The sequence below is a fragment of the Eutrigla gurnardus genome (assembly GCF_963514095.1).
Source record: "Eutrigla gurnardus genome assembly, chromosome: 20".
Classification (NCBI taxonomy): Eukaryota; Metazoa; Chordata; class Actinopteri; order Perciformes; family Triglidae; genus Eutrigla; species Eutrigla gurnardus.
This window is the reverse complement of record NC_139931.1, coordinates 9735764-9758185: the sequence shown is the minus strand read 5'-3', so window position 1 is coordinate 9758185 and position 22422 is coordinate 9735764. Positions and strand designations below refer to the sequence as shown.

At 44.2% G+C, this 22422-nt stretch overlaps 3 protein-coding genes across 5 annotated transcripts; all 3 read right to left on the bottom strand.

Moving 5' to 3' along the window:
* Positions 1–563: 563 nt before the first annotated feature.
* timp2b (TIMP metallopeptidase inhibitor 2b) lies at positions 564–7726 on the bottom strand. Its single transcript, XM_084036503.1, has 5 exons — positions 7386–7726; positions 2421–2521; positions 2230–2335; positions 2000–2124; positions 564–1904 (listed from the first exon to the last, which is right to left on the bottom strand). Exons 1-5 carry the CDS (start codon positions 7513–7515, stop codon positions 1707–1709), a joined length of 660 nt encoding a protein of 219 aa, XP_083892629.1. The 5' UTR covers positions 7516–7726; the 3' UTR covers positions 564–1706.
* A 5536-nt stretch (positions 7727–13262) lies between these two features.
* LOC311031208 (galectin-3-binding protein A-like) lies at positions 13263–16302 on the bottom strand. The gene is made up of 6 exons (XM_084037366.1): positions 16161–16302; positions 15671–15775; positions 15180–15386; positions 14904–15038; positions 14525–14816; positions 13263–14435 (listed from the first exon to the last, which is right to left on the bottom strand). The coding sequence occupies exons 2-6, from the start codon at positions 15750–15752 to the stop codon at positions 13433–13435; spliced, it is 1719 nt and encodes a 572-aa protein (XP_083893492.1). The 5' UTR covers positions 15753–15775; positions 16161–16302; the 3' UTR covers positions 13263–13432.
* A 130-nt stretch (positions 16303–16432) lies between these two features.
* Positions 16433–22326, bottom strand: cant1a (calcium activated nucleotidase 1a). Of its 3 annotated transcripts, none has more exons than XM_084037369.1 (4): positions 22182–22326; positions 17762–18430; positions 17464–17667; positions 16433–17368 (listed from the first exon to the last, which is right to left on the bottom strand). In XM_084037369.1, the coding sequence occupies exons 2-4, from the start codon at positions 18405–18407 to the stop codon at positions 16998–17000; spliced, it is 1221 nt and encodes a 406-aa protein (XP_083893495.1). In that variant the 5' UTR covers positions 18408–18430; positions 22182–22326; the 3' UTR covers positions 16433–16997. The 3 variants fall into 3 exon arrangements, with proteins under 3 accessions (XP_083893495.1, XP_083893494.1, XP_083893493.1); XM_084037368.1 differs by lacking the exon at positions 22182–22326 and adding an exon at positions 20613–20667; XM_084037367.1 differs by lacking the exon at positions 22182–22326 and adding an exon at positions 19383–19518.
* Positions 22327–22422: the final 96 nt, after the last annotated feature.

The window sequence follows — 22422 nt, the reverse complement described above, 5'->3', positions numbered from 1 at the left end:
GAGGGAACCACACGTGACTTAAAATCGGCGCTGTTTACCACTGATGCTATCAACGCGATACATGTTAACGATTTTAATGGTACAGCGAAGAAGCGCCGATGTATCCTGTTGAATCTCTGTGCCTTTTCGGGTGACATGACCCCCCAGGAATGAAATATATTCCCTAATGACAATTTCCCAATTGCTACTGATTTTAACAAATAAATATGTTTATCGTAAATGCCTGCAGAGTGCATTAATATATTGGGTGCGTAGCCTTTCGACTGTAATTGACTCTAAAGCCTTAATGGCGTGAAGTCCTGACTGAGAGTATCGTTTTGCTTGATGACACATGTATGCACATGGCTCGGCTCGTGAAGGAATGTCTGTGAATGTCACACGTGGTTGTTTCCACTAAGCGGCAGCAGATTGCTGTTATAGTGTCGCAAGGTGGCCTGCTGGAAAGTCCCTGCTTTTATTAAGTCTCTTAAATGCTGATTTAAGAAACTATACCTATACAAGTCGTGTCAATCTGCACACGTTGAACATGGATGGGAAAATAACCAGTGCAAAGGGATCCAAAAGATTGTTTGGTTTTTAATAGAATAGTCAAAATGTACAGTATTGATTCAGCCGGACATGCATGCAAAAATCATCTCAACGTCTCGTGTGAAACCAGCACAAGACATCATACTTGACTACAGCTTCAAATGAAGAATCTTTTTACACTCTCATATTAATTATTTAAGTCATGTGACATTTGCTCAACACTTTTATGGTCATATCAAAGGCTGTCCCAAAGGACGAGCTAGTCAGGCAGTTAACATTTTGACCTTGAGTGCACATAAAATGTGTATTTTGCCAATGCTATGAAAATACTTGGTCTTCTCTTTACAATACCAATGATGTCACAAAATGTATCACAAATGTGGGCTTTTTTTTTTCAATAGAATAAGATGAATCATATAACCTCCTTAAATAAAATAGGCTCTTACACTAAAGCATTACAGATAGAAGAGCTGTGATATAAAAAAAAAAAAATACAAAATACAAAAATGGAGGATTCAATCCTCCTTTTCAGACATTTTTCATTAGAGACAATATGACTGCTGTGACATTTGTGTTCAAAGTGCATTCTTGTCTATTCAGGATTATGTATATATAAAATAAAATAAAAACAATTAGCATGAGCACTGATTGTGCTTACTCGAAAGAGGTTTGCCACACTCGACACAAGAAAGAATGGGAAGCAGGGCAGGGAAGATGTGGTCGCTCCTTGAGATAGCTCTGCTGTCAGGGCGCCACTTGCCAGCTAATGTTATTCATGAACACACAAGATTCACAGAATTGTTACACTTTTTGTTATATGTGTCGCATTATAGAAATATAGTTCACTTTAAAACAATACCTTTGGTTAAAAAAAAAAAGGTGCATTAATATCTAGAGAACAAAAATGTTATGATGATTGTCCCTTTATTTCAGCTGGAGTGGTTTATGAGGAAGTGCTTTTTGGATTTTGGGGGTAGAAGTGTATGAAAGTGCTGAATTCATAAGACTGTTGATTAAAGACATAACAAGGCCAGTAAATAAAAACAACCTCACCACAGAGCGCACTATGGCTTCCTCAACAAGAAAATATAACCAAAATAAGAATTTGACTCGTGTATTTATTCTTTGGTATTCGTTTCTCATTCTAGACATCCTCAGACTATCGGACAGTGGTGGAGTTAAGGGTCTTCGATGTCCATGAAATCCTTTTTGGGCAGTGCTGCCCCTCTGTACCAGGCACAAGAGTCATCGCTCCTCTTGATGCAAGCAAAGTGTTTGGCCTGCGTGCCGCTGACCGTGTGCTCGATCACCCAGTCCGTCCACAGGCACTCCGCCGGGCTGCTGATCGCGCAGGGGATGGAGGTGCAGTGGATGATCTGTGGAGAGAAAAAAAGAGACCAAGATTGGAGATTCAACTTCAAATAAACTATGCACCTATCAAGTTTGTTTCACTTTATGGTCATTTTCTTACCTTGCAATCACAGCCCATTTCATAGCGCTGAGTCAGGCTCTTCTTCTGGGTGGCACTCATGGTATCCCACGGCTCCAGGAAGTCACACAGTGTGATGTGCATCGTCCCATCAGTCTTCAGAGAGCCTGCAGAGCAACGAAACCACATTAGATCACATGAAAACTTAATATGAAGTCAAATCAAACAATATTTGTCATATTTGATCATTTGTAACCTGGTGAGAGTTGTACCTGTGATGAGATACTCCTTGCCGTTCTTCTCCAGACTCACTCCGCACACTGCAGAGGTGGGAGCGGTGTAGATGGCCTCGATGTCCTCGGTGGGACCTTTGAACATCTGACAATTCAAAACACAACAGAACATTTAGATTCACGGTGGAATTAAGTTTATGACATGGAAACGATAGCATTCACCCACATACCTTGATTTGTTTGATGTCATACTTGACATGCTTGATGGGGTTTCCGTAGATGTCATTGCCAACGGCAATCTGCTGCTCTCCAACTACCTTTGCCCTGATAACTGTAAAGAGAGAGAAAAAAAAAAAAAAAAAAACACAACCATCAATTACAATACAAAAAAGGTTCAAAGTCAAACAGTGTTGTCATGTAAAAACTGAACAGGGTCTGGGTCGGTCTGTATCCGATCTAAGCCCCGCCCAGGTTTGGCATTCCCGGAGTCGGCCACAACGCATTGCTGTGGCTTGGATCTGAGGAGTTTGCATGTGCCAGGTGCTGGGAAGACAGAGGCAACATGAGTGTTTCATCAGCTGCAATCAGAGGGAGGAATGTGTGCTGCCTGCTCCCAGGCTCCTGGGCCGACGCAGGGAGGAAGCCAGTCAGCAATCTTTGAAAAGCCAACTAGAACGCTCCCCTTCGCCCCCAGGCCTCTCTGCCGGCCTGCCTCTCTGTCTGGATCGAGGTGCTGACATGCAAATCACGTGTTTGTTCGTTCAGTCTCTCCCTCCCTCCCTCTCCTTCCAGATTCAGAGGTTTGGATGGGGGGGGGGGGGGGGGGGGGGGAATATAACAGTTCAAGTGGAAAAATATCATCAGAGCCATACGGATGAGCCTTTGAGCTCAAATACCCAGTTCAACACAAAAATATGACTCATGTGTTTCACAATCAATGCTCCTGTTATGTGAATCCAAGTGTTGAAGTGCAGTATAGCACAGATCATATGCCAGCCATAGCTAAATACCTGTGGATTACTGGTTTCATTGCGGTGACTACCGTCACATGACTACTACGCTTACGAATCATATTTAAAAAAAAATAATCAAACTTTCAAGTGGTGGAGACTAGCGACAGAGTTAATGTTAACCAGATGTTCTCTCTGAAGTCCCGGTTCGAGTCCTTGCTTTCTCAAGGTGGCAGCTACCAATTGCCTCAAACCATCACCAGCCCGCTTCCTTACCAAATAAGAGCGAGCCTTTTCATTTGCTTTTTATATGAAGAAGGTATGAAGCTGCCAGCCACATGTGCCCTAATTCGATGACAATAGAGGCTTAGAGAACATCTCCTTTTAAGGGTCTAAAGAGTCGACCCTTTAAAACAGAAAAAAAAAAAAAACGAGGGGGAAAAAGGAGAGAGTGTGTGTGCACAGATGGAGAGAGTGATGGAGTGATGAGGATGGCTGCGTTCTCCGAGCAGGGGAACAGAGGAGAGGACAGACGGGAATAGCGGTCCCATTGGTGGCCTAACAGTGTCCTGTGTATACAAGGGGGAAGACAAAGCAACACTGAGAGAGAGCGAGAGAGGGAGAGAATTCAGTTTGAAGCCAGGAAAATGTGCAAAATACTGGAGTTGTGCAAGCTGTGTGTTTTTCTGTGTACCGCTGACATACAAGCTGCACACGCTACAGGCACGATTCAGTAGGACGAACGGCGCCGTGTGATTATCTACACCAAGCGAAGACGGTTTCGGTTTACAAAATCGCAAACTGCACTTTAGTGCTGAGAAACTCAAGAGTGGCTACAGAGTGGATTAGCGGTAATCCCCTTCACCTGAGCGTGCAGAATCGCACACAGATCACATCTCCTTCTGCAAAGTAGGGCAGGTGAAAATATGCACAGAATGTGCAACAACATTAAAAAAAAAAAAAAAAAAAAGAAGGAAAACACACTGCAGGCTGATGGGAATGATATATCATTTGAGCATTTGGGCTTTAAAAACAACTTGGTGAAGATTGTCCTTTTAAATTGCATTTGACATGCAAAAAAAAATAGACAAATTATAATAAGATGTTTCCTTTCAAACTATTTACAATAATCAATCAAATTCATAATAAGCCCTAATACATAAGTGATTGCTTTAGGTGGTATTGTGTGTGTTTCCCTCTCATTTCATTTCCACCTAATTGCCTGTACTGAAAGTCACCGCTTAGCTAATTCTTACAGGACATGATGGTTTTTTCTGGAACTGGCTGACCAAGCCCAATAAAAGCTTATACGTTTCAGAAAACCAGGGACCAAGGGAACCATCTAATTTTCTAGTTACTCAAACAATAAACACACTGTTTTGCATGTAGTATTGTGGTCATGGGAGCGCTTGAAGAAACGAAGAGCAAAAGGGAAGAAAGCAAACGCATGTCATGTAATTGCAGGGCCTGTACGTCGCTTCACCCTCTCAGAGAAGCCACAATGTGGTTAGACAAGAGACTACAAATTCAAAAGGACTCCTCCGCTGAACCTCCCCGAGGATAAAAAGCGGGTTTAATCCACCATTATCCATTTGTTTGCTTTATTTAAAAACAAAAACAATATTTGTCATCATTCAATCAGGGCTGAAATATGAACATAACTGTCTGGCACCACATTTGTTTACTTTTTAATTCCCTTCTTTCTCTGTTCACTTGCAGTGAAATCGGAGAGCAAATTAAATGAACCTGCCGATCAATGAGAGTTCAAAAAGCAGCTGCACACCTTCAATCCGGTTTTTAACGGCAGCTCTAGTTTGCACGGCTCCAACGCTCCGTTTCTACCGGAAGTCACGTTCGGAAACCAACATTCCTGGCGAGATCTCAAAATGATTCACTTTCCTTGTTCACAACAGCCGCACAGATACACTCTACAAATCACGGAGAATTGTGAAATAAAACTGCAAAATAAATAACGAGTGCAGCATATGAGCGTCCAGCATTCCTCTGCCTCAGCCAAGGACCCAAGGGATGGATTTCAATTTATGAGGGGCAATTTTTTTCCTTCCTGCTTCGCTTAGGCAAATGTAACTACATGTTTACAACCACAGCTGACCTGGTATTTTGTTTACTCTAGTATATGGAGAGAGAGAAATAAGCCAGGCTCTAGTAAAATAGAGAAAACTGAGGTCAACTAAGCGTAGAGGTGAATTTAACACTTACCAAACGATGCAAATTGTGCAAACTGTGACTGCATTTCCCCATTTTTAAGAATTTCACGGAAGAGACTGTAACTTTGCAAGCTCATGTTTTCCATAGAATCCCAGACACTCAAGTCTGTGCAACTTAAGTAACACTTTCACTTCCGTCTGACAGTAAGTAGGGGTTCCTCAGGGCGACGTCTTACTGTGCAGTAACAACACGGAAATGCCATGCTAATTATTTTTAATAGATACTAATACTACTACTTCAAATAGCTTTGGTTCGTCACAAATCCCAGTGGCCTGCGGTTCAGATTAGTTAAGTTAAGGTCATGTTAGGACCTGACCTCAGTGATGAAATGAGTCACTCAGAAGTCTCACGTGACTGTAAGAAACTTAGTTTACTGGGTTTAAAAATATCCATAGGATAGAGCCCTGTGCCTCCATACAACCAAACGTAGAAAGCCTGCATCTAGAAGTGATTTTAAATTATCTTCATGAAAATGGATTGTAGAAAATGTCAAAATAAGTCTTGAGTGTATTTGCTATTTGGCATAGTTATGTTTAGGAAAACTGATTCTATCAATGTTCCACTATAAAAGTAATTACAATATGAATCAAAATATGAATAAAAGCTCCACACGACATTCTTTTTTGTGCCTTTTTTTGGGTTTGAACACTCATTACAAAAGTAAATCTATTGGACAAATTAGTAATAGAAGCCTACTAATGCCTTTTAAATGACATCTTAGCCAACTTCCTTCACTCTCTCCCTACATTGGCTACCTGGCTGCAATTTAGAAGTGGCAACTTTGACATTTTCTCAATGAAAAAGGTGGAAGGAACTGCAGGAAAATCAACTTTCCTTTACAGTAAAGACTCCAGCGGGAAGGACAGTGTGGTTTCTTCACCCTCCAGAGCCATGGAATCCCACGGTAAAGGGAAACCTTTGAATAAGTCAGCTTCTGTATACATACCACACACTCAGCCAGCTCACAACCAAGAAAAAAGACCCTCAGCAAACCGACAATTTAAATAGCTACACAAGCTGCTCACTGTTGGGACTCTCGTTAGCTTAAGGCCTGTGTTGACGGCGGCAACAAGCGGCGTTTTGTAAAAAAGGTTAAAAAATTAGAAAATAAATAAGAATCCACATGACCTTTGGATGAAAGCTAATTAAAAGTATTCATTTAGGAAGTGCACCAAAAGTTTACTCACCAGGATGAAATACATATGACTATGTCTGAGCTGTTGCTTACTGAGATAAATTATAGTTACAGGGGTATTTATAATATTGTGAAAAAAACTCTTTGTGCCTTTCTATTATACTCAGTGGTGGAAGAAGTATTAAGATCTGTATATACTTTATTTACATAAATGAATATAATCAGCACAATGCACTTAAAGTAGGAAAAGTAAAACTGTGCAGTAAAATGTTCCACATCTGTGTTTTGCTGACATCCAAGCTGCTACTGCTGTGTATGTTTACTGCCGATTCTATAAAGATCAACTTTTCATGAGTTGATCGTTTCATGAGTCAACTTTTCATGGGCTCAGAAAAACAGCCCTGTTTCCAGCTTTGTGACGATGCATTTCCCAGCTGATCCAAGAGGATTTTAAATAGCTCACTGGTTTCCACTGAGCAGGAAAGGTAGGAGGTAAAACTAATCCAGAATGTAAGAAAAGCTGTTAGATATAGATATATATTCCCCTCTGATCTGTAGTACAATACAAATACTTAAATTACAAGTATCTCAAATGTTTACTTCAGTACAGTTACATTCCACCACTGTAGATCAAAAAAGTAGTATAAAAGTAGGTCAAACAATAGTATAAAGTAACATTTCTGTCACTATCATGACTCAAGGATATCAGCTGATCAAGGAGAGGGAGGAGGGTGAGACAGGAGGCCAGTGGAAAGAAAGATGGAGACAGAAAATTCCACCCTCCCTCCCTCTGTCATTGTAAACACGAGAGCACCCACTCCCCCCTGCGTTTACACTTTCTTTGTCAGACATGAATGAAGTGACAAACACAGTCAACTTACCCACGTCCGCGTTGCAGAACGCCTGCTGAGGATGCGCCGGGGAGCAGCTGCAGGCTTCTGCGATCTCTTCCACCCGCCACAGGAGCAGGATGGCCAGAGTGGCTAAACAACTGTTCGCCGTCCAGGTCATCTTCGGTTAAGTTCGGATTTAAAGAGGCGACGAGGAAGAGGAGGGGAGGGCGGCGACTTGATGGAAGAGCGGAGCAATCCGGCGAGGAGTCTAACGAAGGTGAAACAGAGACGTCCCCGAGTGAATAACACTTGTCAGAGCGTGAGAGGGAGTTTATTCCTCTTGAAGGTTGCACTCTGCAGGCAGTGAGACTTCCTCCTTCTCCAAATGTGTTTTCCACTACCGTCGGGAGCTGCCGCCTTTTTATGAGCGCAGGCTGCCGGCGGACTCCTCCCCCTGCTGGGGGCTCAGCCAGTGAGCTGCAGCGGCACCGTGGAGGTCAGGGGCTCCCAGAGTTGTCTCATCTGACCCCCCACCCTGACCCGTCACCTTCTGTCACAACACTGTCGCATGAAGAGGTGAGTGACTGTGCGTGATGCACGCATGTAGCATCCGTTTGCGTGCACACGTGCACGTGCTCTTCTGTCTTTGCGTTTGAACTTTCCCCAAATGTTAAATAGGAAAAGTTTGAAATCCAACATCCAAACATAAGCCATCAGCAAAGAAGAAATAAAGAAATATCCAGAAATACATTTTTATTATAGAGAAAAACACATTTTCTGTCATTGTGTGTCTGAGGAATTTGCCCCTTATCTTACCATCTTTGTGAGTAGTACACTCAGAAAACTAATCAGCCGAAAAAGTATTTTGTGGTTTTGCAAAATTCTGGTAACGGATTCTTGTCGGGGTGGGTGTAATTCATGGGAAACTGGTCGTGCAAGTAGTTAATTGTGCGTGTGTGTGTGTGTGTGTGTGTGTGTGTGTGTGTTTGTACAGGAGGAAAGTTAACCTAACCATGGAGCTTAAGGAAAGGTCATCAGGATTCATTTTAAGCCGTGAGCTTACGCAGGAAATTTAGACAAATACTTTTGGGAAGTCTTCTCTTAATTGTGTTCTTGCTCAGAGCAGATGAAACGATACTCTCACATTAGTGTGGTAACTGTGAAGCTACAGCGGCTAAGCATGGACACAGGGTGAAACAACTGGTACGACTCTGTCCAAACATAAGCAAATATGCCCACCAGCACCTCTAAAGCTAGCTTAATTAACACTTTGCATCTTGTTTGTTTGCAATTTGTCCATTTTACATGGAGTTATGTGTTGGGCTTCAGGTATTTACACATTTTACAACGTTATAATTCATCTGTTATCGTGTTCCTGGTCTGTTGCTGGTTTACCAACTCACAATGATTCTCAAATTTCACAAAATATACAAATCATGCCTGTCACTTGCCCTGCTTAGGGCTGATATAGAAACGCTGACATTATTGTGCGCACTTACCGTAAGTCAGCTTTAGACTGGCAAGTTGAACTAGCTGGATTTATTGGGACTATGTCAGTCTTGGTACTGTTCATTTTCTGAAAGCTTGTAAGATCAATTACGTGAGATGATAGGCTATAAATCCAGTTGAGTCCAAATGCAATATGAAATAAAATCACCCTCCGTTTAAAGGTATTCAATAACATTGCAAACCTTATGTGGGACTAATAAAGGATCCTCTCATCTTCAAATTGAGATTGAAAATGAGAAACATTTTCAAATGAAATGCTATCAGGCCTGAAGCATTTAGGTTTTATAATACAAATAGCATATATATAGCTTGTCGCCATCTGTGTCTGCATGCTGTTTTGTCTTGAGCAGGTAGAGTACTATGGGTTTTTAGAGCTTATTCATTGATCAAAGTTCTCAAAAAATGTTGCTACGGTGACAGTGAGTCAAACCAGTAGCTAACCCGCTAAACAATTAGCTAAAACTCTATAAAGCTCAGTAATGGGGAGCTGGTGATTCAGGCGATGATTCTCTGTAAATTCACAACTTTCACATTGTCACGTTGTTGCCGCGTCACCGCTAAGCCACATTGCTATTTTGGAACGTATTGTATCCGCTTTAAACATTTATGGCAATGATAATTCGCGGTGGAGACAATACTGACGTGTGTGTCCTGCGGAGTAACCGTCAGCCCCCGCTGCACGGTTACCTGCGGTTTTAATTCGCGAGAGCGTTTATGCATGCAATGTCAGTTTCAGTAACTATTAAAACACTGTTTGTAACAGAGGATGGAAGTAGGAGTGAAGGAGGAGCGGAGGAGTTGGAGAGAAGTGACATCATCCCCCTTAAACTTAATAGATTCAATCTGGCGGCGATTCCCCCAAGCGAGAGCAAACCCAAACCCCTCCGCTCCTCTTGTGAAAGAAACATTATGCGATAGTCAAATTCTCCAGTTGTTTCTCATCCCTTCGCTCATGCACAGAAATAGATGGCTCTTTTGTTGGAAAAGTTCACCGCTGCAAACGCCACCTCAGGAAACGGAGGATCTCAGGGGTTTTAGGGGTTTTTGCGGCCTCCCGTGTTGATCCTGGCTCGGGAGTGAGAGATCACAGCGAGGGCACGGTGCGTTTGATGATTAGAGCTGATGATGGATAATGAAGAGGACTGAAGAGAGAGAGAGGGAGAGAGAGGGCTGTATCTGCTGTGGCTGCCTTCGCTCCCCTGACATCATATTTGGCCACCGACTGTCGGTCTTCTGGCCACTCTTCTAAATATTTCCACTCTTTTCCATAGTTGAGCATTTTTGCCTGGTTGCTTTTCCACAGGTCTCTGTTAGCCTACTTGATGTCTGTGTAAAAACAGACAGGGAGACGGAGTGGGAGCAGAGAGGAAAGTGGGACAACCGATTCCATGTCATCTTTGTAATGACTACCCTCCCATGTCTCGAGGAGATATCTGGACATTCATTCGCCTTATCTTCAGGGCGAGAATGCCATCGGTTAGATAAGGAAAATTCCCAAATGCTTCGACATTTTGCAAGCCCTTGTGACTCTTGAGCGTTGTGAAAGTTACGAGACACAAAAGACGCAACGGGGACAACATCACAGATGTTGGGCGTGGGGCAGAAGTTAAGACGCATGAAGGGAAGTGATGCATCCGAGACTGAAATGAGTAGAAATATGCTTCCGTCTCTTTCCACGGTTTGCCAAAGGCATCAGAGGAACAGCAGACGCCTTCTTTCTGGGCAAAGCCTGCCGCCCCCTGTCCAAACAGTCGGCTTCCTTTGCACCCGAGATGCTGACTGATGTGGTGGGCTCGGCTCGGATCGCAGCCGTGTCCCCGGCTCCTGGGCATATTTCAAAATGACCTCACAGTGTGACCATTCTGAGCTATTTCCCACATTGCAACTCTCCCTTTAGAACATGGGTTAAGATCTGGATTATTGTAACAACATTTGGTTTTAATTTGTTGAAAGAGGGGTGGATTTGTTAAAGAAGTGCAAAGTAAGCAGCCCCCCTGTGTACTTTACCCACTACAAACTCCAAAAGGGGCTCAGGAATGGCCCGAACCTCCATCCCCTAAATTACAGCCTTGCAAGGGCCAGGAATACTCTCAAAAGTAAGTGCCAGGCAAGACAGAAAAAGAGGGTCTCATTGTGGGAACTGGTGGGTGCTGCGGCAGTGACCCACATCCTCTGACTCCCACCTCCACGGCCCCTGTCGAGATCCCACATGACCTAACCGACACATGACTCCACGGCTGTCCATCCCGTGCTGCAAGTCCGCTCCCTCCTCCTCTTCACCATTTTCATCGTGATGTGACCCAGCCGCGGCCCAGGGGTAATTCCCATCCTTGTTTCCATTCATCAGCGTGCAGCTATTTGTATTTTATTGGTGACAATGTGAGACAATGAACCAGTGTTCGCGAATTGACCTCAGGGACGGGAGGAAAACATCTCCAAATCAGACCATAGACCGTCGTCCCCGTGGCGTCACTACATCCCAGTTAGTCACCGTGAGTCTGTGGTAACACCCACAAAGCATCATCGGTGTCATGTCATGTTGGTTTGTGTGGAAATGTTGCGTGCATTGACAGGAACGTTACATAACAGTAAAAGTTAAATCATGATCTCAATTATTGCACATCTCCTTGTCGTTGTCACTTTCATTTCCTGGAATCCTACCAGGGAGTGACTGGCGTTAAGTGATGAACAATTTAAACATGCGTGTTTAAAATCGACATCCCTGCCAGCACAGTTAATCACTGATCATTTTATTATTAATCCTAGTCAAATAATAACATTTGTTTTGTTTTCTTTTAGGGGGGAACAAATTGTAACACTGATACATTATCAACTACTGAAAGTAGAGATTAAATGAAAAAATATATCTATATATATATATTTACTTTTCCTCTGTAAAACAATATATGAAATACAACCAATAATAATAATAATAATCCACAGTAAGCCACTGTCCTCTGTAGCTCTGTATCTTTTCCCACCTTTTTAGCGGTCTAATTAAAGGTGAAGGATTTGATTGTAATTTTCCATCTCACTGGGACTCTAAGCACTACTTTGCTCTCCGCCCCCTCCCGAGGGAAATATCCGGCTCTTTAGCCGCTAAACGGTCAGCTAGTAATTTGTGTGTCATTAAGTGCTGGGAAGGCGGCGTGTAGTTTATCGGAGCTTGTTGTTGCTGAAAAAGAAAAGCTTCCTGCTGCTGTTGCTGAAGGAGGCTAATGAGAGTGAATCAAACCAGTCAAGTCGTCGGCCTCAAAATCAAAATGAAATTATAGATGCTAGACACTTATGGTAGGCCTACATCACATCCCGATTCCTTACATATCACATGCATCAGTGCAGCTTTAAGATGAAATCATCTATCATATTGAATTCCAGTAAAATGACACAACAGACGTCATGCATAAAACCCATACAATAGAATTTCGAAATTCGGGGCAAATCAAACACACAAATCGTGCGGTATGGGTGCCAATTATTCGTTGAGTAAAACAATAATGAAACCACAGCCAGATGTTACTCGCCGCAAAAACAAGTGATGACTTATTTGAACTTTCCCTTTTCCCCCCTCCTGGTGAATACATTGTGCACGTAACCAGCCGAGGTGACTTGTGAATGAATCACACACCTGCTATGCAGCACTCTCTCCTGTGTCTGACTAGTTTGTATGACCCATATGGAGGACTCACCTTATATATATATCTATATACAGTACATACAATATAATACACAACGTAAACATGTACCGTGATGTCACGCTTTGCTGTGCCCACACACAGTCACACTTCTCAGAAACCCATGAGTCACTGTGTTAGCCTAGCATGTGTGGCGGTTCAGCCCACCTGTCCTGGCATGTCGGAAGAGTGACCATTAGTTGTGCGTGAAGGCTACGGAGACAATCTGGTGGGCGATGAAAGCAAAATTGCTTGGGAATCTTCCATGATTCACGAAGAGGAAACGGCTATCATCCTTAATTGAAAACATGCAAAGGCAAACTTCTCCACATGCAGTACCTTTGTCTGAGGGAGATCAGACAAAGGTACTATAGCATGTTAATTGGGGATCTATTGAGGTGTTGCTAGAAGGCAAAATATATTTAACAAACGTATCATCTCACTCAGAGATGTAAGAGTATTTCTCAAAAATGTTGAACTATTCCTTTAAGCCTGTACATTCCAAACGGTAATGCTCTATTTGCTTATTTTGCCGTCATATTGCTCCCCTACAGAACTCCATTTCACCCATCATAGTAATGATATATGCACATGAACCCTTGAGCTATGCAGCATTAAAATGAGATAGCAATCATTCCAGTATGAAGCTGTAAATCGACCCTATTTAAACATGTCATGGATGAACTCCGGGTAAGGATTTATATATATGTTGCTCTTGTGATGAACAGACATGCGCAGAAAATGCTCAGAAAATCATTTTATTCATTTGGAAAAATCAGAAAGGGATAACTGATATGATTAAAGCATTTGTAGCTAATCAACAAAGGTTCATTAGGAACAATCACACAGGTTATACTGTAGCATCACTGCACCAGATTTGAGAAATCTTGAGCCCGGCACCTCCTTTATGGATCAGATGTACTCGGGTCTCACGACAAAGCGGTAGCTGAGCTTCTCATCGGGGCAGGGATATTCCTCGGTCCCGTTCACAGCCAGGTAGTTCTTGAACTCCTGAACCTGGGAGATGTACTTGCCTTGGCAAATCAGCAGGAGCCGGTTACGGAAGAGGATGTTGCTCCACTCTCCGAGGTTGCTTTGGGCGGCCAGCCTTGCTGTGGGGAACGACTCGCATCTCACACCTCGGTTTGAACATTCCTGTCGGTTCCTGAGCAAATTTGCCTCCCAGCGAATCTTCTTGCGCTTGAAGATCAGGCTGTTGTGGACAGGGGTGTCGAGGTACCTCAGGAACGGATTTTGATGATTGTAACTGACTCTGACTGTAGTTACAGAAACGCTCCATGGCTCGGCGGTGTAGATCCTCGGATGGTAATCGTAATCTTGCCTGTCGAACGTCGGGCTGGTCATCAGGTTGCTTAAGAGCAGAACGTTGAACTGGAAGGCTTTCAACATGTTTTCCTGATACATCGCCTTATGAGTGTTGTAGAGGGAAGAGTTGGACTGCAGGCCGTACAGCGCCTCGGCGGGGATCATGGGGAAGCGAATGCGACTCAGCAGGTCAGCCTGGGTTTCCAAACTGGTCGAGTTGCCCTTCTCTGTGATCCAGTTCTCCACGGTCTGAAGCAGAAAGTATTCATCTGGCACCACCAGGTCCGAGCGCATTAGGAGGGATCCGAGGAGGTTGGCGGAGAGGTGGGTCCAGGCGGGGGAGCTGGTCAGATTCTGGTAGTTCCAGGCCAGGTACTGGATACAGGTCTCCTGGAGGACAAAGTCCGCAGTCTCTACGGCGTATTCGTAAAGGGACAACGGGGTGTGGAACAAGGCGTCCTCAGGCAGGATTCTGGAGAACAGCCGGCCCGCGTCCTCCTTCAGCTGCTCCACCCCAAACGTGTAGGCCATCCAGTGGAGGCACTGCGCGGAGGAGAACGTCACATCCACCTTGCGGGTGTAAATGTACCTGTTGAGATTGCAGGAAATCTTTTAGATCTTTAATTCTACTCACATGCTCACAAACCCCCCCAGGTGATGAACGTCAACATAGTGCACCTGATGAAGGAGGTGAAATGTGGTTGGCAGGACTGGCTGACGTTGACCGTGATGCCGACATTCCCCTCCGAAGCATTGAAGAGTGGGAATTGCGAGAGGATCATTTTGTGCGCGCAGACGGTCGTCGCAGCCACCTCGGGGGTCCCGTCCTCCAGTTCGTCCCCCGTCTCACTCTGGACTGAGATCAGGAAGTCGCAGCCGCTCCCGCCGTCAAAGACTCGGCCCAGCTCATCAGAGAGACAGATGCTGTGGTCCAGCTGGTGCGGCGTATCGCTCTCGGTCACGTTGGAACCTGGAGAAACCACGGATCATTTTTTGGGAGGGATTAACATGTGATGGATGGGACACGAAGACGCGTGAGGAGAGTTTAGATACACACCGCTTATTTCACACATCACTCCAACGTCCTCCTTGTGGCTGCAGTCATTCGCGCCCCATTTGGTGAAAGTGCATGTGGACAGATAGTTCTCCGTGCCTTTACACACCACGTCGTCCAGCCAAATAGGTCCGGATGCTGTGATGTGAGACAAAAGGGGAACACGTTTGTTAAACAGTGACCTTAGTGACAGTGACGTTAGTGTCAAATCACAGCTCCTCATTCCAACACGGATATTCTGCCGCCCTCTGGTGGGAGATACGGGGAAGTAGAAGGTACCTTTTCCGTAGTCCTTCCCAGTGACAATCGATTTGACTCCGGGGAAGTGGAGTTGACGACACACCACCTGGGCGTCAGCCATGTCCCAGCCGTCGTCGCACACCGTCCCCCATCTCCCGTCGTGGTAGATTTCCACGCGGCCGTCGGAAACACCGCCGCCAAACAGCCTCACGTCACCTTCCTGCGGAGTGGGGTTTCTTTTCCTACCTGCATGCAAACACAGGCTTGGGGTATTAACCGAGGTCATGCAAACATTTGGATAATCTACAGTCCGTGTACATCTTGTAGATTATTAACACCGTGTGCTTTCCATAAAATGTATTTGAAGGCAAAAGTTGTTCTATTCATTCAGCTAATATACTTTCCTATAAATTAAATGTTATATTCATTTGGATGATATACTCTGCTTGCGTTAGAATATGATAATCATTCATTTTGAACACAACACATCAAAGTGTAAGCATTTTATTAGATGTGAGCTTTTGACTCACTGAGCAGGTTAAATGCCGTTGCACTTCCAGAGACTTCGAGGAGCAGCAGAAGCCCCAGGCGGAGCACATTTCCTTGAAGCATTTTTCGACTGCTGACGAAGGAGTCTGACAAGAGGAAATGTGAGAAAATCAATTTACTTCACAATTACAAGATTATACCTTTAATGATTTTGATTTTAACCAAACGCACCAATAGTGGAACTGTAGTTTTGTTTTCTGTCACTTTTTTCCTTATTTTTGGTTTACATATAAATCAAAAAATGTATTGCTTCAAAGGGTGAACATAAAACCAGCACTTGAGATTAAATTAAATTAATTTCAACACTCTACTACATGTATGCAATAGAAAAGTATGTCGTTTTTTTGTACGCAATTGTAAATGTAAATGTAAATATAAAATTAAAGGTTGAGCTTAAAAGTAAAATAGAGATAAAGGATAAGAGTAAAATTAAATACATTCATTATATACATATAATAAAAACCACATTACCTTCTCCCCTCCGGTGATAAAGTTCTGTCGTCCGAAAATGTGCCTCTCTCTTCTGCAGTCTGTGACCCAGAATCCTTTTTAAGCGCTAAGAAACAGGGTTCACTTCTCCTTTCCCCGCCGTTTCCCCCAAGTTTCGTTTCCAACGTAAGCAGAAAATCAGGTCGATGCACAACAGTTTCGGCCCAGTCGAGACTTGTTTTAGGAAAATGTCTCATGTATGTTGAAATTTCTTTTTTAAACTAGGCCACGTGTGAAGACAAGAGTCAGGAAAATAAGAATCAAGATGTTTTACTCAAGTCATCCCACCAGAAAACATAACACATAATCAACTTTTCACCCAAAACGTCCTTCAAATGATAGAGTTTTATGAAGAATAAAAAGCAGGCCTTTAGATATTCCACTGAAAAAATATGTTTGGTGTGTACACAATGATGTTTAACATGGTGCAAAGGGGTGAAAAAACCCACCTTTGACCTTTTGAGAGTGTACAGTATGTGCATGGGAAGTGTATGCTTGAGGAAAATCAATCACAGTGTGATAAATCAATCTTTTGTACATTCATTATAAGAAAGGCTACAGTACTTTTGAGGGCCACGTTTGTCCTGGGAAGGAGACGGTCTGCAGACGTGCTGGCAATGTTCACTTTCTCAAAACTCAAGACGGGGATCTACTATTGCAGTCTGTTCTTCTACTTGGAGGCCGACTGACTCCGATCTTTTAAAGGTTGGTGTCTCAACGAGGAAGCAGCGAGTACAGTAACTTCAACAGTGACTGGATTGTAAACAAAAAAACAAACAAACAGTGCAGTGGCCTCAAGAGTGAGTCTCTCTCTCCCGTCTATATGAACTCCAAGCCCTCGTATTTCACGTCCCCGATCTTGGTTTCGGGTAACAGGATGCGCCCGTCGAACGTGAAGGCCATGATGTACGTGGCGATCTTTCCGCTGTCTTCCTCCGACTTGAGCGCCAGAATGATCTGGTCGCCCGTACCGGGCACGAACTTGAAGGAGGAGAAGCCGTGCGTGGGGTTCAGCGGGCCCACCCGACTCATGACGATGTCCTTGAAATCGGGCGAGCAGCTGAGGGCGAGGTTCGAGCCGCGGTGCTCGTCCGCCGTCTCCTCGTAGCGCTCCTTGCTGGCGCGGCGGGGGAGGAAGAACCAGCGCTGCAGGCCGTCGCTCCACGCCGCAGACTCGTGGATGAGATATCCTGCGGGGGATTTAGAGGAACACGGTAAAGAGTAAAACCAAAAATACAAAAAAAAGTGGAAGCAATCAGAAGCGAGAGCAGAGTTACTTCCTCACCTGGAGGCTCTATTCCGGCAGCGCTCTTGAGGGACTTGTACACGGGAACCCAGTTCTCGTGTTGCACCTCCCCCCTGAAGCCCACTACCTTCACCCACTCGGGGTTGTTGTTGACGAACTCTCCTGCAGTGGTGGTCCACTCCTTCCCCAGTCCGCCGACGTACAGGTGCTTGTCCTTCACCGCCAGCCACTCGGCTTTGAACCCTGTCAGGAGAAAGTGGGAGAACTCCGTATCTAAGACAGCATTGCAATCAAAGGGTGTGCTCCGCCTAAGCAACAGGATGTGTGTAACGCTGACCTTTGGCGACACTGCCGTCGCCGTCAGGTAGGATGACCCACGGCACAATCTTGTCCCCGTCGATGTGGTAGACGATCCCCGTCCTGTCGTCGACGCTGTACAGCTTCCCGTTGAACGCCACTAGCTCCGACAGCTCCATGCCCCGCCCCTTCTCCGCCAGGTGGCTCTCCAGCAGCACCCTGTCCGCGTCCCATTCCACCGCCACCTTGTCCCCTTTTTGGGACACCAACAGGTGACCCCGCCGCATGTAGCTGTACCACGTCAGCTTCTTGTCACTGCGAGAGCTCGTGTCCAGGTCAGCGATGACCCCGATGCGGTAGCGGGTGCCCTGCGGCGTGCGCTCCGGCGGACTGAGGGGGTAAGTGTCATTGTAGCCGGAATCCGACTGCTGGGCGTCGCCGTGGCCGGCTCGCCAGCTTTGTAAGTGCAAGGAGCGGGAGCGCAAGCCCGAGGTCAAGTGTATGAAGAGCAGGAGAAGCAGGGCCACGGAGAAGGCCACCGCCACGATGGGCCGCCATTTGAGGCGAAAACGAGGGTCAGCACTGTTGGCCATGGACGCCAACATAGGGAGGCCTCCGACAGAGATACGCAGAGTGTTCATAGGCTCATTCTGTTCCAGTCGGGTGAAGCCCGGGGGAGCAGGCATGGAGGACGGAGGACTGGAGCGACCTAAAGAAAGGAAGGAAACAGAAAACAGGTTCATCCAGTGATGGATACAGGTTCTTCTTCCTACAGCCTGTGGGCTAGACTCAATCTAGGCTCCCTCGTCTCTCAAGACTTAACATTAGATTCTTCTTGTTACGATGCATAACTATATTGTCTGTTTGTCTTGCTTATTTGTGTGTATATGTTAAATAAAATCTGTGCGTATTTAACCTCTAAACAGATTTAACTATCTGGTTGAAAAACATTTCCTTTTTGGTCATATTCTCTCTTCCGCTGTGTGCGTTTATTTCCATGCTCGTGTCCGTGTGAATGGTGAGCTTTGTGTACTTTGTCCTCATTCCAGGTTTCCACGGTGAAGAGGAGGTGCCAGGTCTTATCTCTTTTGCTGTTGTGTATTTGCCTGTATGACTGTAAATACTGTAATTTTACTGCGTTGTTCTGTTCATTATCATACATGCCACACATATCATACTCTTCCTGAGGTTTTCTTCCATTTTTCCCCCCTTATAAGTTTTTCGGAGGATGTTATTCGTTCTCTCAAAAGCTACATTGTCTCGCTTTGATGTGGTAACCATTCCTCATATGCAGGTCACCATTCAGATCAGTTTTCACTGAGACACACCCTGTATCAGATGAGCTGTGTTTGTATCTGTAGACGTAAAGCTATAGCTTCAGTTGGCAGGATAAGTTGTTACACCTGCTTGGCCCTGGGGTAAAATACCAAAACTATACTCCTGTAATACATAAAAGAATGGACGTATAACCAGGCAGTGACTTCAGCCTATGTTTTAAGAAAATAGTTTTCCATGATGTTAAAAAAAATACTCTGTGACTGTGATATAAAGAAAACGAATGAAACACTTGCAAACTAATCTTTGAACGAGTTACCGGACAACAAACTCTTTTTCAAACAAAATGACCTATAGATGATGAATCTCTATTGAATCCGACTCACATTGTCTCCGTTCGCCAATCAAACCTGTAGTCTCGGTAGTCAGATCCTCCAGTCGTTTCATTTAAGTCCTATCAAGTCTGGCAGAGCTCACACAAGTGAACCTGTGCCACGTTAAACATTTCACGACAGAGAAGCAGGAAGTAGTAGTTTAGGGCGGCGTGAAAGGCTGTAAACAGGTAATTCAGGAAATGCACGGATGTAACACATACCACCATCCTCATGTATCAACTATTAGTGATAAAACTGTAATCAGGGTAATTATCAATAGTTTTTTAATTCTTTAGTCAAGTCATCTATCAAGCAAAAATCTCTGGATTTTTTTTACATATTTATTATTTATTAACAATTGAACCTCTTTGAGTTTTAGGGTGTTGTTCAAAACAAAACAAAACACTTTGAAATGTACCGAACTGTTAAAAGCTAAAATTATTAGTTGATTTACTAATAAGTAGATTGACGGAGAATACAACTATTTTGAAGCATTTTCACGCCAAAAAAAAAGTCAAATATTTGATTCTTAAATGCACAAATGTGCTGGTTTTCTTTCTCTTACATTACAGCATAACGGAGATCTGAGTTTCGGACTGTTGCTTGGATGAAATAACACATTTAAAGACACCACTTTGGGTTCTTGGCAGTTATGAGGGAATCATTCACTATATTCTGGTGTTTAATAGACCGAATGATTAGTAGATTAATAAAAAAAACAACAACTTGAAGATTAACTTTGCATAACTGATAGTGGTTAAGTTGAGACGTAGTGCAAATACTAAAGTTTGGCACCTGAGCGTGGACAACATCATTATTTGACATGGCAAGATTCCAAACACAGCAAAACTTTATTTCCTAATAGTGATATTTGCATACTGATAAAACAACCCACGAACTCATGTGACCTTGTCTATCTACCTGAGGGGTCACCACCGGCCTCTGTGGAGTAGAAAATGTGTGCAAACTACTCCCAACCAAATTCCAGGGACCTCTGGAGCTCCACACTCCTGTGGCCTAAACATGGCTGCATTTCTCTGCAAGGAGCTGAAAGCCTCATTCATAAGAGGGCCCCGAGCCAAACAGCGGTGCTTTATGGCAGCAACGTCGGGGCCCACACTCTGAGGCAAGAAAACGACCCTCTCCGAAACACACCAACAAGTGGCGGATCCTCACTGAGCCGTTTTGATTCTCATTTTGCCCAAATCAAATCCACTGAAACAAAACTAACTCAACGCTTACCCCTCCGTCTCCTCCTGCCACAACGCTGACCCTGTGCCATCAGATTCACCTCGGCGTACTTAAAGCAGACCTCCGCCAACGCCAACCGCTCTTTCTACATGCAGGGCAACCATGACTAAGGATCGTTACGAGGCTCGTGAACTTTAACTAGACTCGGAGGATTATGTTCAAGTCCAAAGGGGCAGACCATGCAGGAGGCCAACGTAATTCATTAAGTCCTCGTTCATTACAGCGACCGGGAGGCAGAGGTGAGAAGAAGGTGGGGGAGTCGCAAATCCTGCTGACTCCAGGAGTTCAAAAACAAACCCTACACTACATAATGGAGGTGTTTCTGTGATGCGATCATGACTCTGAGTACTATGAGTGGGCTAAGGTCAGAGATCAGCCTGATAACAAGCTACGCATTCAACAGGGACGCTTCAACCCTAACCTTCTTTCCATGTGAAAACATTTACAAGTTAATAATTTAAATCCAAAGAAAGGACATAACAGACAAAGCAGGGTCATATGATACATTGAAAAATGGGTCAATGGTCATGGTAGGACGTAGCTGACCATTTAGTATCTCTAAAGCAGGATTATTGCATTGACTTGATACAAGTTATTGAACCAGAATTGATCCAAATCTAGTTATTTTATCAAGAAATGTTTGTTAAAGCACTATATTTTACACCAGCACTGCAATCTAAAATGGTACATGCTAATGTTATCCATATCACCAACCAGTTATTTAATGTATTCATTATTTGGTCAATAAAAATAGTGAAACTTGGTCTAAGGTCCACGGTGAAATGATAAAACTATTACATGCCAGACAATGATGTACAATTCATATTCAACTAATTGTTTCCTCCTGGCAATTTCACACAGTGATGTGACATAACGTGCAACAGGGAAGAGTTGTCTCCTACAGAGCCTCCATGACAGAGACAGTTGACCTGCCCTCACATCATATGACATGCAAATCGGGCGGTCCCCTGATGTGATGTCTGTTCTGTGAGGCCGTAAATAATGACATCTGGGGAGGTGGGCTTCAAAGGGAGCGTACCTGGGACACAAATAGCCCATAAATAGTTCACTCATTGCTGTGAGGCAGATTTGCAGACCTCTGCATGCCGAGACACTGCCAAACAGATGTCCATCAGGCTTGATTTGATGTGGGTTTTTACCCAATGAGAACACGCCGTAGCTGTGTTAAAATACATCTGACTACAACAGTGATACTTCTTTTATACTGGGGCCATCATCAGAGGCTCTCCTGGCTCATCCTCACTTACCTGCAGGCGTTGCAAACATAAACCACTAAAGTTCTGATACACTTAGTTTAATATGGGGAGTTATTTTGTTAAGAAAGGTAGCTCACCCCCTTTATATACACACACACACACACACACACACACACACACACACACACACACACACACACACACAGTCTGCATGTGTGTGTGAGTGTGTTAGCTCATTTTAACCCTGTCCTTCCAGCAGCGCAGAGGTTAACACAGATGCCATCACAAACGGCTGCGTTCAAGGAGCGACGTGAAGCCGTTCTACGTGTTGCTCGTTACTCACAGACTTTAAATGTTCAGCTCGCGGTCCGCTGGTGGTTGTAACTCAGATGTCATTATCTTATCGCTTCCTTCTTCGGCTCCTTTTCCTTCGTACCCCCGTTCAGCAGGCAGCCGCTCATTACTTCCTGTATGCACCGATGACGACGGCAACGTCTGCCTGCGCGAGGAGGATCCGAGCGTGTTTGTCAAACGGTGCATTCACGTGCTGTCGGAAATTTGAACACGACTCAACTACTTCTACT

What these genes read in the sequence shown, in the direction of transcription:
- timp2b (XM_084036503.1), bottom strand. Translation starts at nt 7,515, where the DNA reads ATGACCTGGACGGCGAACAGTTGTTTAGCCACTCTGGCCATCCTGCTC. An exon ending in ATGACATCAAACAAATCAAG is followed by an intron (nt 2,336 to 2,420) that starts GTATGTGGGTGA and finishes TTGAATTGTCAG; the next exon opens with ATGTTCAAAGGTCCCACCGA. An exon ending in AAATGGGCTGTGATTGCAAG is followed by an intron (nt 1,905 to 1,999) that starts GTAAGAAAATGA and finishes TTCTCTCCACAG; the next exon opens with ATCATCCACTGCACCTCCAT.
- cant1a (XM_084037367.1), bottom strand. Translation starts at nt 19,443, where the DNA reads ATGAAACGACTGGAGGATCTGACTACCGAGACTACAGGTTTGATTGGC. An exon ending in CGACGGCAGTGTCGCCAAAG is followed by an intron (nt 17,668 to 17,761) that starts GTCAGCGTTACA and finishes TTCTCCTGACAG; the next exon opens with GGTTCAAAGCCGAGTGGCTG. An exon ending in TGCCGGAATAGAGCCTCCAG is followed by an intron (nt 17,369 to 17,463) that starts GTGAGGAAGTAA and finishes AATCCCCCGCAG; the next exon opens with GATATCTCATCCACGAGTCT.
- LOC311031208 (XM_084037366.1), bottom strand. Translation starts at nt 15,752, where the DNA reads ATGCTTCAAGGAAATGTGCTCCGCCTGGGGCTTCTGCTGCTCCTCGAA. An exon ending in AGTGATGTGTGAAATAAGCG is followed by an intron (nt 14,817 to 14,903) that starts GTGTGTATCTAA and finishes TGGTTTCTCCAG; the next exon opens with GTTCCAACGTGACCGAGAGC. An exon ending in CATTTCACCTCCTTCATCAG is followed by an intron (nt 14,436 to 14,524) that starts GTGCACTATGTT and finishes CAATCTCAACAG; the next exon opens with GTACATTTACACCCGCAAGG.